Source organism: Rhyacophila brunnea, unplaced genomic scaffold (genome assembly GCF_057557595.1).
Source record: "Rhyacophila brunnea isolate RB1 unplaced genomic scaffold, BYU_Rbru_1.0 scaffold_1, whole genome shotgun sequence".
NCBI lineage: Eukaryota > Metazoa > Arthropoda > Insecta > Trichoptera > Rhyacophilidae > Rhyacophila > Rhyacophila brunnea.
In genome coordinates, this window is record NW_028232751.1 from 12,370,633 (window position 1) to 12,384,004 (window position 13,372).

The window sequence follows — 13,372 nt, forward strand, 5'->3', positions numbered from 1 at the left end:
AATAAAATGCATTTTTTAAAAAATTATCCCTTATGTTTTAAATTTAAACCTTGGTTCTATTTTCAACAACTAACCCTTGCGTAGTAATTTTTTTCATGGTAGCTGTAAAATAAAAACTATATAAAAGGGTGGGTAGCTGTCTTGTTTGTTTTCAAGATTTGGATAACTAATGTATTACATACATTCTTTGATAATTCCAGCCTAATCCAGATATCAAACCACATATACCTACCAAAAGAAGAGGTCCCGGGGCAAGCCAAATCCAAGCCAATCTCTTAGCCGCTCAGATGGCTGTAAAACTACCTACTGAGCTTCAGGTATAATACAGTTTTAATTTTATATTCTTATATATATTTATTATGGAACCATAAAAAGAAAATTCTTCTCTTAAAGATGGAGTTTAATTATATGATGTGAAGTTGAAAAAGACTATTAATATGTAATGGGCAAGTCCCCTTACCATGCCAAAAAGATCAATTTTGGAAAAATCGCTCTATATTCTAAACTAAGTCAATTATTGTACATGGATAGGTAGTGAAATACACCCGATCCTCTTTTTGCACGGGTGATACGTTTCGTGCATACCGTGCAAAACAAAACCATGTAAAAAAAGATAAGGTGCCCATACAAAAATGGTAGATAGGTTCCATTACTTAAAATCAACTCAAAATACGAAAATCTTGAACTCAAAAATAAATCGAATGTATTTATTATTTATACATAACAATATGTATACATAAAAAATACATAGTTTTCGATTTAAATTACATTTAGCATAGAGAAATAAATATATTCATTCAGTGTCGCTCCCTGACAATAAACGTGCCCTTTTACTGCTGTTTTTCCTTGGCTTAATGACGCTGACACCGAAGCACGCGGCATATCCTCTCGTAATGAACCCAAAGTGATTGACTAGTAGCGCCATGTATGTACATATATATGTATGACAACAGTGCAATGCAATTTTTCAATAAATATGTACATACATACCTATTTTTATTCTTTTTAGCTGCAAAAAGAGAATCGGGTGTACAACAAACCATACCTATTGATAGTTTTTTGTATTTCACATGATTAAATTGATTGAGTATTGTGTGTACTTTTGTATGCGCGTTAGAAGTTATACTTCTTTGGCATAACAAAAATAACAAAAAAAAAATATTCAACATTTATTAGGTAAGAAAGTACATAATACAATTATGATACATTAGGTATTATTACCAAATCAAAATTTGGAGCCCCGACTGCGATACGGATTCGGAAGACAGCGCGTTCGGCTGCCAAGCTAATGGTCGGCGATTCGGATCCACTCGTGGATGCGTTTTTTTTCATGTGAAAATACATGATTATTGGCGGGGCGGGGCGTATTAGACGTCTTTTATCTATGGGAGTAGGTGGCCGCCATAACAGGACAGCATATTAATTCGCAAAGTTGGTATATCTTGATTACGCGGCCGACGTCATTTCCACTTCTGTAACGGTTTCTCAATTTTACTACGTTCCAAAAGAAGTATAACTTCAAAGATTTGAATCAAAAGATGATGAAGAAGATGAACTACTGCTACAGATTGCATAATATGTCATAATGTGTATAATAATGAAATGTTGAACTGGCCACCAACTTTACTGCTAATAACTGCCATCTTTCAATGTACATTATAGAGCAGTGGTCGTACCTACACTGAATAGCCGAATAATATTAGATATACATATAATATTGACATACTACTCTACGTGCTAAGCATCGCTGATGAATATGGACGGAGTCTTGCGGATTAATTTTGTAATTGTAGGGTTCTTAGCATATTGGAATATTATTTGTACCACCAAAACCCTACGATTTTTTGTGTGCAGTCAAGTTTCCTCTTCATATAATAAAATTGAAAATATTTTTATTGACACATTTTGATTAATATAATTTTATGTTTTTTCAGCAACCTGTCGAACCATCAACAATCATCACTAATGAAAATGTCTGAACACAATAATATACTGCTGTAAATTCTGTAAATGTAAGTATTAAAAAATTCGAAAATATTAATGTGTTAAACAACTCACACCGTGAGTGTAAAACCAAGACATGTGCAAAAGACATATTTTGGAGATATTAGGGTTTGAAGTCTTCATTTTGTCAAGACAAATAGAGTTTCTAAAATAAAACCATAATAATTGGTTTATATCTACATTATATTGTCATATTCTTTCAGTTATTTCACTTGTACATTATCAAGTTCATGTCTTTTGTGGTTGTTTCGCATTTTATCTCGAAATTGAAAAATTTGCACATGTCTTGGTTACACACTCACGGTGCGAACTGTCTTTTTCGAATTGATGAAGAGAAAGTGTATTTTGTTACTTATATTTATTACTGTAAATATGTAGCTAGGTTTAAGTTTATAGCAAAAGCTACATGGATATTATATTAAATTTAAACCTATCCTAAAGAAAATTTGTATATATATGTATGATAATCACTGCCCAGAAAGACATGTCTTATTTTTTATCTGAGGCATGTGTGATACTAATATTCCTGATAAATAATGGTAGAAACAGTATGTAAATAGATATGATTTTTTGCGCATGCACTTATGACGTTTTAACATCCGAATCAGATTAGACAATTGATTTTTTTTACAGATATGTTTGCTAATAAATTATTACTTTCGCCGGGCCGGCTCTTTACAGCTTTTCTATTTATGATATATATAGTTTTGTGGTAACTATGGTACCGTCCTTTTTTATTTAAGCAATTTTATAATTGAGACAATGGCAATTAAGATCATTCATTTTTTATTTATTATTTGTTTTTTCTTCATGATGCACAAAAGAGATTTAAAAAAAAATTTATAATGCTGTTTTCATGTTGTCATTTTAGAATTGATTGTATCCCTTGTGGTACCTAGGTAACCATTCATTGCATTTGGATAATAATTCATATATTTTTCGCACTGTAACATATTTCAGTCTTTTCAGAACATCATTAGGAGGTGTCTGTTATACGAGTCGTTTGTTTCAAAATCCGTAATCTCTATAAATAATGTGATGCAGCGATACTGTTTACCATTTATTTTATTCCAAAATGCTCAATCAAAAGAGTTTGTTTAAAAATTAACCAATAATAAACACAAAAATGGGCTTTGTGGCAAGTAGTGTACTTTTATGGCTCAATAATTTGCTTTAGTTACATATTTGTGTTTTTAATAGTGCTTTAGTATGTACAGTAATTAATACCCCAAAGTAACGTTGTAGGTGGTTTCATAGTTGACAACCTAAATCAAGGTATGATTTACTTTTTCACGTCTTTGGTTAATGGGAGTTTGCTACGGGAGGAAACTTCCCATATTTAAAAACATTTAAGAAATTTATACTACATGCACTTAAAAATATATATTATCTTGTAATTTTTTTCCAGTTTAACCAATTTTTTCACAAAAAAAAAAAAAATTATCCAGAAACAAAGTTGAGAGTTTAATTTTTTTAGTTTCCTTTCCAAAATCTGCCAATTAGCCATTTACATATGCATGGATTTACTGCTGACAGTACATATTATTATTGTGGCCATAACAAGAAAATGCACATGTTATCATGCAAGTTGCAAGATTGCATACATGAATCAAAAAAGTTCAGAAGTTTCTGAATTTTCACGCGAAAGTTGGAACTTGTGAGATATGCGCATGCGCAGTAGAATGATAGTGACGAGACAACATCGCGTCTCGCTTACGCTTGAATAGATTGGCGAGACAGTCAGCATTTTTATGTGTAAACAGTTATTATTGCGATAGTTTAAAATGCACACTATTGGTACCAGTAAATCCATGCAGGTGCAAGCATGTGTACAAGTAGGTGTACAGGCGCTATAAAAAGGGAAAGGCAATGTACATTTTGTATTAATTTATCATAAAATATTTGTAAATACAGTTGAACTTGATTATTACGAGGAAGATGGGACCGACTGAATTTGCTCATTATAAGCGTTAGTCGTTATATCAGAGAATAGGTATTTTTAAATGAGCGGTCACATAACACAAAGTCGCGATTCAAACAAAAATACACAATTAGAATTTTTTCCTGAAACAAGCATGGCATTCATAAACTACAAAAGAAGTTGTTTATTGTAATGAACGCTGGTAGGTACCTACTGACTTCACAAACCTTGGATTTTTTACATGCATTTCAACCATATGCGTGGATACTTTTTCAATATTGTCGGCGAAAACACCATTTAGGTAAGTACTTAGAAACTTAACGGGTGTCATAAACGTAATCCTATCCCGGCGGCATCCTGTCCGGTCGGATTTTATTGCTTAGGGTTGAAATGTTTTTAAACGATCGACACATTGACAGTTTTAAGAAATTTTTGACGGTCTTGTGAAAGTGAATAAATGTATGGAGAAAATCATAAACTAAAATGTCAACGAATGTTTCCTCGTCACATCAGAGATCTCGCTATATTCATGATTGTAATAACCGAGTTTGACTGTAATCGTAAATTTATTTTCAACGTTGAATCCAACTAGACACAGGAGTACACAGAAGCAATACGATGTGTAGTTCTAGTTTGTCATTGCGTTTTAACTGTTAAAATATTTAAATTCTAATGGAATTAAGTTTTGTACTATTCCATTTGGTTTCGATTTTCAGCATCTTCAGGCAATATGATGCGCACTCACCCACCAATGGTAAATGAAGTGCCTAGTTTCAAATCCCCCTAAAACGATTTTAGTTAGTTTTGGAAAACTCATAAGTAAATCATAAATCTGTGAAATTTATGTATTTATTATTTAATTCGTACGTTATAAAGAGTATTTTGGCATATCCATTTTAGGGGTATCTGAAAAGCAAACCCAACCATTTTAGTGGGTTTTGAAATTTACTCTTAATTCTTGATCATATGTATTGACGGTTTTTGGGGTTTTTGGAAGTCCAATCTTTGGCCATCATATAGGTAAAAAAAATATCCATCTGAATACATATCGAATTCAAAATTTTTCAAAAACCGAAACTAGGTGCTTCAAATACACTGACACATCTGACAATGAATACAGTTACTTAATTCTAACTTATATAATAAATTAATGCAATAAAGTAGGTGAACACTTTATTCTTTATAAATAACAGAGTTATTTTTAAATTCTATGGGATCTTTATTGTTTATCTAGTCTTAGTCTTTGGCGTGAACAGTTGTGTCTTCAATAAAATTATTTCTCCCGTCTAATTACAAATAATCACTTAGGTTCGCCCGTAATCATTATAAGTCGTTAAATTGAGTGTAGTTATACACAGAGCAAATGTGTTATTGTGATTTCTATAATCTCACACTTTGTTTTACGTTCTGCACAAATCGGCCTCAGCCAAGCTGCTGTCATACAAACATCTCATATAAATGCGTTTTAAAGATTTTACAAATCGCAGAATATGACTTTTTCGATCTGCATAAAGTAACCAAGCTGCTGTCATACAAAAATGTCATATAAATGCGTTTTAAAAATATTCCATTTTCGATCTGTGTAAAGCAACCATATGATAATATTATGTACCTAATTATTAAAATCCTAACTGTGTAAGGTGTGTTTTTCTACATTCAATTAATAAACATTATTTTCTCAATTACATTATATGTTTTTCATTTTATATATATAAAATATATAATGTAAAAATTAGTGCCAGGCAGCTAACCATTAATTTATAATTTACAAGTTTTTCGAAATATTTTCAGAACTTTGAAATTCCCATAATACTTGAGTAACTTGGAAGGTTTTTTAAAGAAAATAGTTGCAAAAATTAAGATTTTTCTTACAAAAATAAGAGTTGGCTGCATTCCAGAATGAACATTCTAAAAAAACGGTTTTGCACAAAACAGCCTGGACTGCTAAAACACCATAATTTCATAGATTTTATGCTTTTTCTATCTTTTTAAAAGTTACACAAAATCATATATATATATATATATATATATATATAATCAACTCTTCCCGTTGTTTGTTGATCGTGTAAGAAGTTAGAGGAGGTGTTGATCCACCTTTATAGCCATTTATCTTCGTTGAAATAGAATACGTCTGCGCGAATTGACAACATCGCTTCAATAGTTTCCTAGGTTGCCAGTTTGCCACTAATTCCAGTCGATGTACTCGCCATAAAAATATGCTCAAATTGTTCTAGAAACGGCCATTTTTCTAACAAAGATTGCCATTTTGTTGCTCTATTTATATCCTCAAAGCTGAACTAATGTTGGTCCAGAAGTTAATATATATTATGTATTTGGTAAGAAGGTTGGCATTTTGTGGCTTTATTTATATTCTCACAAAACCAAACTAAAGATGATCCAGAAATGAATATATTTATTATGTATCTGGTATGAAGGTTGACATTTCGTGGCTCTATTTATATTCTCACAAAACCAAACTAAAGATGATCCAGAATGGAATGTGTGTGTAGTAGGTAGACAACAACAAAATAAATTGGTAACTAGACACTTTTATTGCGACGACCGAAAGAATGCAGTAACAATAATATGAACTTTGCTAATCAGAAATTGATGGTACCTACCTAATTGTAAGTAGTGGAAGGCGATTTGAAAAAAATACATGCTTGACTAGTTCTTATCTCGTATCTTTAGTTGATATTGCAATAAATGCCAATGTGTTAATTTGTAGGTGTGTATCTCATGAAACAATATGCGCAAATTTTGATCCACCATAAATAGTGCACACTAAATTCTGTTAAACAAATTATTTTCAAAGTGAATAGGGTAGATTGGTATGGGTGGACAGTAGCGAAGGGTGGAGGTAGGATGTTAATATCCGCCATAAATAGCGCATATTATTTTTTCTTAAACAAATTGTTAGTTGAAGTGTAGCGAAGGTTGGAGGAAGGCTGTTATAATCCACCATAAATAGTGCACACCAGTAGCGATGGGTGGAGGTAGGCTGTCAAATCCACCACAAACAGTGCACACTAAATTCTGTTAAACTCATTGTTCTAAATATAAATAGAGTCGACTGATATGTGTTGACACCAGTAGCGAGGAGTGGAAGTAGGCTGTTAATATCCACCATAAATAGCGCACATAAAGTTTTGTTAAACCAATTGTTCTAAATATGAATACGGTAGACTGCTATGAGTTGACACCATTAGCGAAGGTTGGAGGTAGGCTGCTTATATCCGCCATAAATAGCGCACATTAATTTTTCCTAAACTTATTGTTAGTTGTAGTGTAGCGAAGGTTGAAGGTAGGCTGTTAAAATCCACCATAAATAGTGCACACCAATAGCGATGGGTGAAGGTAGGCTGTCAAATTCCACCATAAATAGGACATTAATTTTTGTAAAACTAATAACTATTCTAAATATGAATACGGTAGACTAATATGGGTTGACACCATTAGCGAAGGGTAGAGGTAGGCTGTTAATATCCGCCATAAATAGCGCACATTAATTTTTCCTAAACTAATTGTTAGTTGTAGTGTAGCGAAGGTTGGATGTAGGCTGTTAAAATCCACCATAAATAGTGCACACCAATAGCGATGGGTGAAGGTAGGCTGTCAAATTCCACCATAAATAGGACATATTAATTTTCGTTAAACTAATAACTATTCTAAATATGAATACGGTAGACAAATATGGGTTGACACCATTAGCGAAAGGTGGAGGTAGGCTGTTAAAATCTACCATAAATAGTGCACACTAAATTTTGTTAAGCAAATAACCGTTCTAAATATGAATACCGTAGACTGATATAGGTTGACACCATTAGCGAAAGGTGGAGGTAGGCTGTTAATATTCGTCAAAAATAGCGCACATTAATTTTTCCTAAACTATTTTATAGTTGTAGTGTAGCGAAGGTTAGATGTAGGCTGTTAAAATCCATCATAAATAGTGCACACCAATAGCGATGGGTGAAGGTAGGCTGTCAAAATCAATCAAAAGAAGGACATTAATTTTTGTTAAACTAATAACTATTCTAAATATGAATACGGTAGACTAATATGGGTTGACACCATAAGCGAAGGGTAGAGGTAGGCTTTTAATATCCGCCATAAATAGCGCACATTAATTTTTCCTTAACTAATTGTTTGTTGTAGTGTAGCAAAGGTTGGATGTAGGCTGTTAAAATCCACCATAAATAGTGCACACCAATAGCGATGGGTGAAGGTAGGCTGTCAAATTCCACCATAATTAGGACATATTAATTTTTGTTAAACTAATAACTATTCTAAATATGAATACCGTAGACTAATATGGGTTGACACCATTACCGAGGGTGGAGGTAGGCTGGTTATATCCGCCATAAATAGCGCACATTAATTTTTCCTAAACTAATTGTTATTTGTAGTGTAGCGAAGGTTGGATAAAGGCTATTAAAATCCACCATAAATAGTGCACACCAATAGCGATGGGTGAAGGTAGGCTGTCAAATTCCACCATAATTAGGACATATTAATTTTTGTTAAACTAATAACTATTCTAAATATTAATACCGTAGACTGATATGGGTTGACACCATTAGCGAAGGGTGGAGGTAGGCTGTTATTATCCGCTATAAAAAGCGCACATTAATTTTTCCTAAACTAATTGTTAGTTGTAGTGTAGCGAAGGTTGGATGTAGGCTGTTAAAATCCACCATAAATAGTGCACACCAATAGCGATGGGTGAAGGTAGGCTGGCAAATTCCACCATAAATAGGACATATTAATTTTTGTTAAACGAATGACTATTCTAAATATGAATACCGTAGACTGATATGGGTTGACACCATTACCGAGGGTGGAGGTAGGCTGGTTATATCCGCCATAAATAGCGCACATTAATTTTTCCTAAACTAATTGTTATTTGTAGTGTAGCGAAGGTTGGATAAAGGCTATTAAAATCCACCATAAATAGTGCACACCAATAGCGATGGGTGAAGGTAGGCTGTCAAATTCCACCATAATTAGGACATATTAATTTTTGTTAAACTAATAACTATTCTAAATATGAATACGGTAGACTAATATGGGTTGACACCATTAGCGAAGGGTTGAAGTAGGCCGTTAATATCCACCATAAATAGCGCACATTAATTTTTCCTAAACTATTTTATAGTTGTAGTGTAGCGAAGGTTAGATGTAGGCTGTTAAAATCCATCATAAATAGTGCACACCAATAGAGATGGGTGAAGGTAGGCTGTCAAAATCAATCATAAAGAGGACATTAATTTTTGTTAAACTAATAACTATTCTAAATATGAATACAGTAGACTAATATGGGTTGAAACCATTAGCGAAGGGTGGAGGTAGGCTTTTAATATCCGCCATAAATAGCGCACATTAATTTTTCCTAAACTAATTGTTAGTTGTAGTGTAGCAAAGGTTGGATGTAGGCTGTTAAAATCCACCATAAATAGTGCACACCAATAGCGATGGGTGAAGGTAGGCTGTCAAATTCCACCATAATTAGGACATATTAATTTTTGTTAAACTAATAACTATTCTAAATATTAATACCGTAGACTGATATGGATTGACACCATTAGCGAAGGGTGGAGGTAGGCTGTTATTATCCGCTATAAAAAGCGCACATTAATTTTTCCTAAACTAATTGTTAGTTGTAGTGTAGCGAAGGTTGGATGTAGGCTGTTAAAATCCAACATAAATAGTGCACACCAATAGCGATGGGTGAAGGTAGGCTGGCAAATTCCACCATAAATAGGACATATTAATTTTTGTTAAACTAATGACTATTCTAAATATGAATACCGTAGACTGATATGGGTTGACACCATTACCGAGGGTGGAGGTAGGCTGGTTATATCCGCCATAAATAGCGCACATTAATTTTTCCTAAACTAATTGTTATTTGTAGTGTAGCGAAGGTTGGATAAAGGCTATTAAAATCCACCATAAATAGTGCACACCAATAGCGATGGGTGAAGGTAGGCTGTCAAATTCCACCATAATTAGGACATATTAATTTTTGTTAAACTAATAACTATTCTAAATATGAATACGGTAGACTAATATGGGTTGACACCATTAGCGAAGGGTGGAGGTAGTCTGGTTATATCCACCATAAATAGCGCACATTATTTTTCCTAAACTAAGTGTTAGTTGTAGCGTAGCGAAGGTTGGATGAAGGCTGTTAAAATCCACCATAAATAGTGCACACCAATAGCGATGGGTTAAGGTAGGCTGGCAAATTCCACTATAAATAGGAAATATTATTTTTGTTAAACTAATAACTATTCTAAATATGAATACGGTAGACTAATATGGGTTGACACCATTAGCGAAGGGTGGAGGTAGGCTGGTTATATCCGCCATAAATAGCGCACATTAATTTTTCCTCAACTAATTGTTAGTTGTAGTGTAGCGAAGGTTGGATGAAGGCTTTTAAAATCCACCATTAATAGTGCACACCAGTAGCGATGGGTGGAGGTAGCCTGTCAAAATCCACCATAAACAGTGCACACTAAATTCTGTTAAACTAATTGTTTTAAATATAAATAGGGTCGACTTATATGGGTTGACACCAGTAGCGAAGAGTGGAGGTAGGCTGTTAATAACCACTATAAATAGCGCACATTAAATTTTGTTAAGCCAATAATTGCTCTAAATATGAATACGGTAGAGTGATGTTGGTTGACACCAGTAGCGAAGGGTGAAGGTAGGCTGTTAATATCCACCATAAATAGGGCATATTATTTTTTTTAAACTAATAACTGTTCTAAATATGAATTCGGTATACTGATATGGGTTGACACCATTAGCGAAGAGTGGAGGTAGGCTGTTAAAATCCAATATAAATAGTGCACACTTGTTAAACTAAATATATGTAAATAGTGCACATTAAATTTTGTTAAATAATATTTCTTCATATAAATAGGGTAGACTGATGTGGCTTGATGCCAGTAGCGGAGGGTGGAGGTAGACTGTTAAAATCCATCATAAATAGTGCACACTAGTATCGATGGGTGTAGGAATGCTACTAATATCCTCCATAAATAATGCACACTAAATTTTGTTAAACTGATTATTCTAAATAGGGAAGTGGCGCGAACTTGTGCTTGCCCTATGCCCCAATGTTAGGACATGCCAGGGTGGAATAAGAAGAAGAAATAGGGTTGACTGAAGTGGTTTGACACCAGTAGCGAAGGGTGGAGGTATGCTGTTAAAATCCGCTATAAATAGTGCACACTAAATGTTGTTAACCTAATTGTTCTAAATATAAATTAGGTAGACTGATGATGGTTGATGTCAGTACCGAAGTGTGGAGGTAAGCTATTAACATCCACCATAAATAGTACACACTGAATATTGTTAAACTAATTGTTCTAAATATAAATAGGGTAGGCCTATATGGGTTGACACTAGTGCGAAGAGTGGAGGTAGGTTGTTAAGATTCAACGTAAATAATGCACAGTAAAATTTGTCAGTGAAACTTATCTGTTTTAAAAATTTAACTAAGAATACAATTTGCAGATGGAGGTGGTTAGATTTTAAATTTCAATGAGACCCTGCCTAAATGAAACCATAATAGTTTAAGTATGCTATGGGAGATCCGACAAAAATATTGCACACATTTTCAGTCATATTTACTATTTGTTTTCGTAGAATTCAGAATACATATTAGGAACAGATGGTGCTTGTTAGTTCATTTCAATCAGGTTTAATTCATTACACCCTGCCTAAACTAAACCATAATCGATAAAAAAATATTCTTCTATCTATAAAATAGGTAAGTATCTAAAATTATGTATGGTTTAATTTTATATGTCTTATGGATAAACTAATATTTTCTACTAAAACCTACTATGGCTTGGATTAGGTAGGGTTTAATTAAATTTTAAAAACTAACCAACACTGTCTACACGTTGTTTTAGTTCAATGAATACAAATACGTTTGACTGGCAAAGTTTAGTCTTAACTATTTATGTCGGATCTTAACAGTATACTTCCACTCTTCGCCACCGGTGTATTATCAGAATATGTTTAAGTTGTACATATAGTACGTACCTTTCTATAAAGTTTAAAACGTCAATTATATCCAAAATGAATTAAATAAATGCAGTTATCCAGTTATTTAGGGTAGGTATATTTATATAATTAACGTGTTATTTCAATGTGATAATTAAAGGGTAATTAAAAGTTCAGCAGTGATTGTGTTTGGTGTTTTGGTGACCCCGAGTTGTTGGAGCGATTGTCTATCAAAAAGTGGACCCAATCAATTTAAATGTTTGTTAATACAACGAAAATACAAAATGGGTTGGGCGAATGGCTAACAAGTTAAAACCATTCTTCGTAAAAGGTCTGTTAATGAAATCTCTATTCTGTTTAGCCCAATGTGTTGCAGTTTGGAGCAAAAATGTTATTTATTTTAGCTACCTACTGTATTTCGTTTACTAAGTAACACATACATACTTTATAAATATGCGCGTTTCATTTACGTTAGAAAATTATATGCATATTATGATACATAATGTAACTGTAAATTAGAGCTGAAAGTCTGGAAATCACATATTCAATATTTTCCAGGAGAGCAGTTTTAACCAAAAACAAATCAATCAACAAAACAAAAAAATCAGTCTAATGTCTACAAATGAAACTTTTCAGATATCTCTGATTATTTTGCTAAATTAGTAAATTGTAAAGGCCATTCAAGGTTAGACTTTTTTTAATTATTTAATTCATAATTGGGAAATTATCTTCAGCTGCTCTAAGTTGTCTTTTGTATAATTTCTATACTAAGACTTGGGCTTTTGAATATGTAATAAAACGATAAAATAATATCAATTAAAATTATATTTTTGTAATAATAATCATCATAGGTATATTTTAAGCCATTACACACAATGCAAATATAAAAATAATAAAAAATAACAAAACACTTGTGTAATATTGTATAAATTTGATTTATTTTGATTTGCAGAAATTTTTTGCATTATAAAGTTTAGGTATAGGACATATTATTGTATTGTGCTTTCAACCAAAATGTTTTGTCTCCACGGACATAATATCAGATATCGGATTATAATATTTTATTCAATAAAAATACTTCACTCAAGAGGTGTGAAATCGTCAATACTGTGAACAATATCAACGTACCTATTGGGAATTTATTAGCTTTCTTTTGTAGAAACTTTAACTATTGCTTAGCAGTGGTATTGGCAAACACTTTTATAAATCCATCGATTCATGTTCATTTGAATTAAGCATAGTAATCCATTAGTAAATTTGAGAGATGGTGTCAAAGAAGAAAGATTTTCTGTAAGTGCAAGTTATCAGTAGACGTAAAAACAAGCTTTAGTATTATAAAACAAAAAAATAAATATAAGTTCGGACTACGTAGAATCTGATAATTCTTTTCAGTATCATTGCAATGAGCAATGTAGTCTTGTC

At 32.8% G+C, this 13,372-nt stretch overlaps 1 protein-coding gene across 1 annotated transcript in view; it reads left to right on the forward strand.

Annotated features, from left to right (window-relative positions):
* LOC147079477 (uncharacterized) overlaps positions 1-13,372 on the forward strand; it is a 63,890-nt gene that overhangs the window by 28,761 nt on the left and 21,757 nt on the right. The window contains exons 17-18 of the mRNA XM_085941383.1: positions 201-317; positions 1,935-2,012. Coding sequence (XP_085797509.1) covers positions 201-317; positions 1,935-1,979 — 162 coding nt within the window. The 3' untranslated portion in view covers positions 1,980-2,012. The remainder of the gene's footprint in view (positions 1-200; positions 318-1,934; positions 2,013-13,372) is intronic.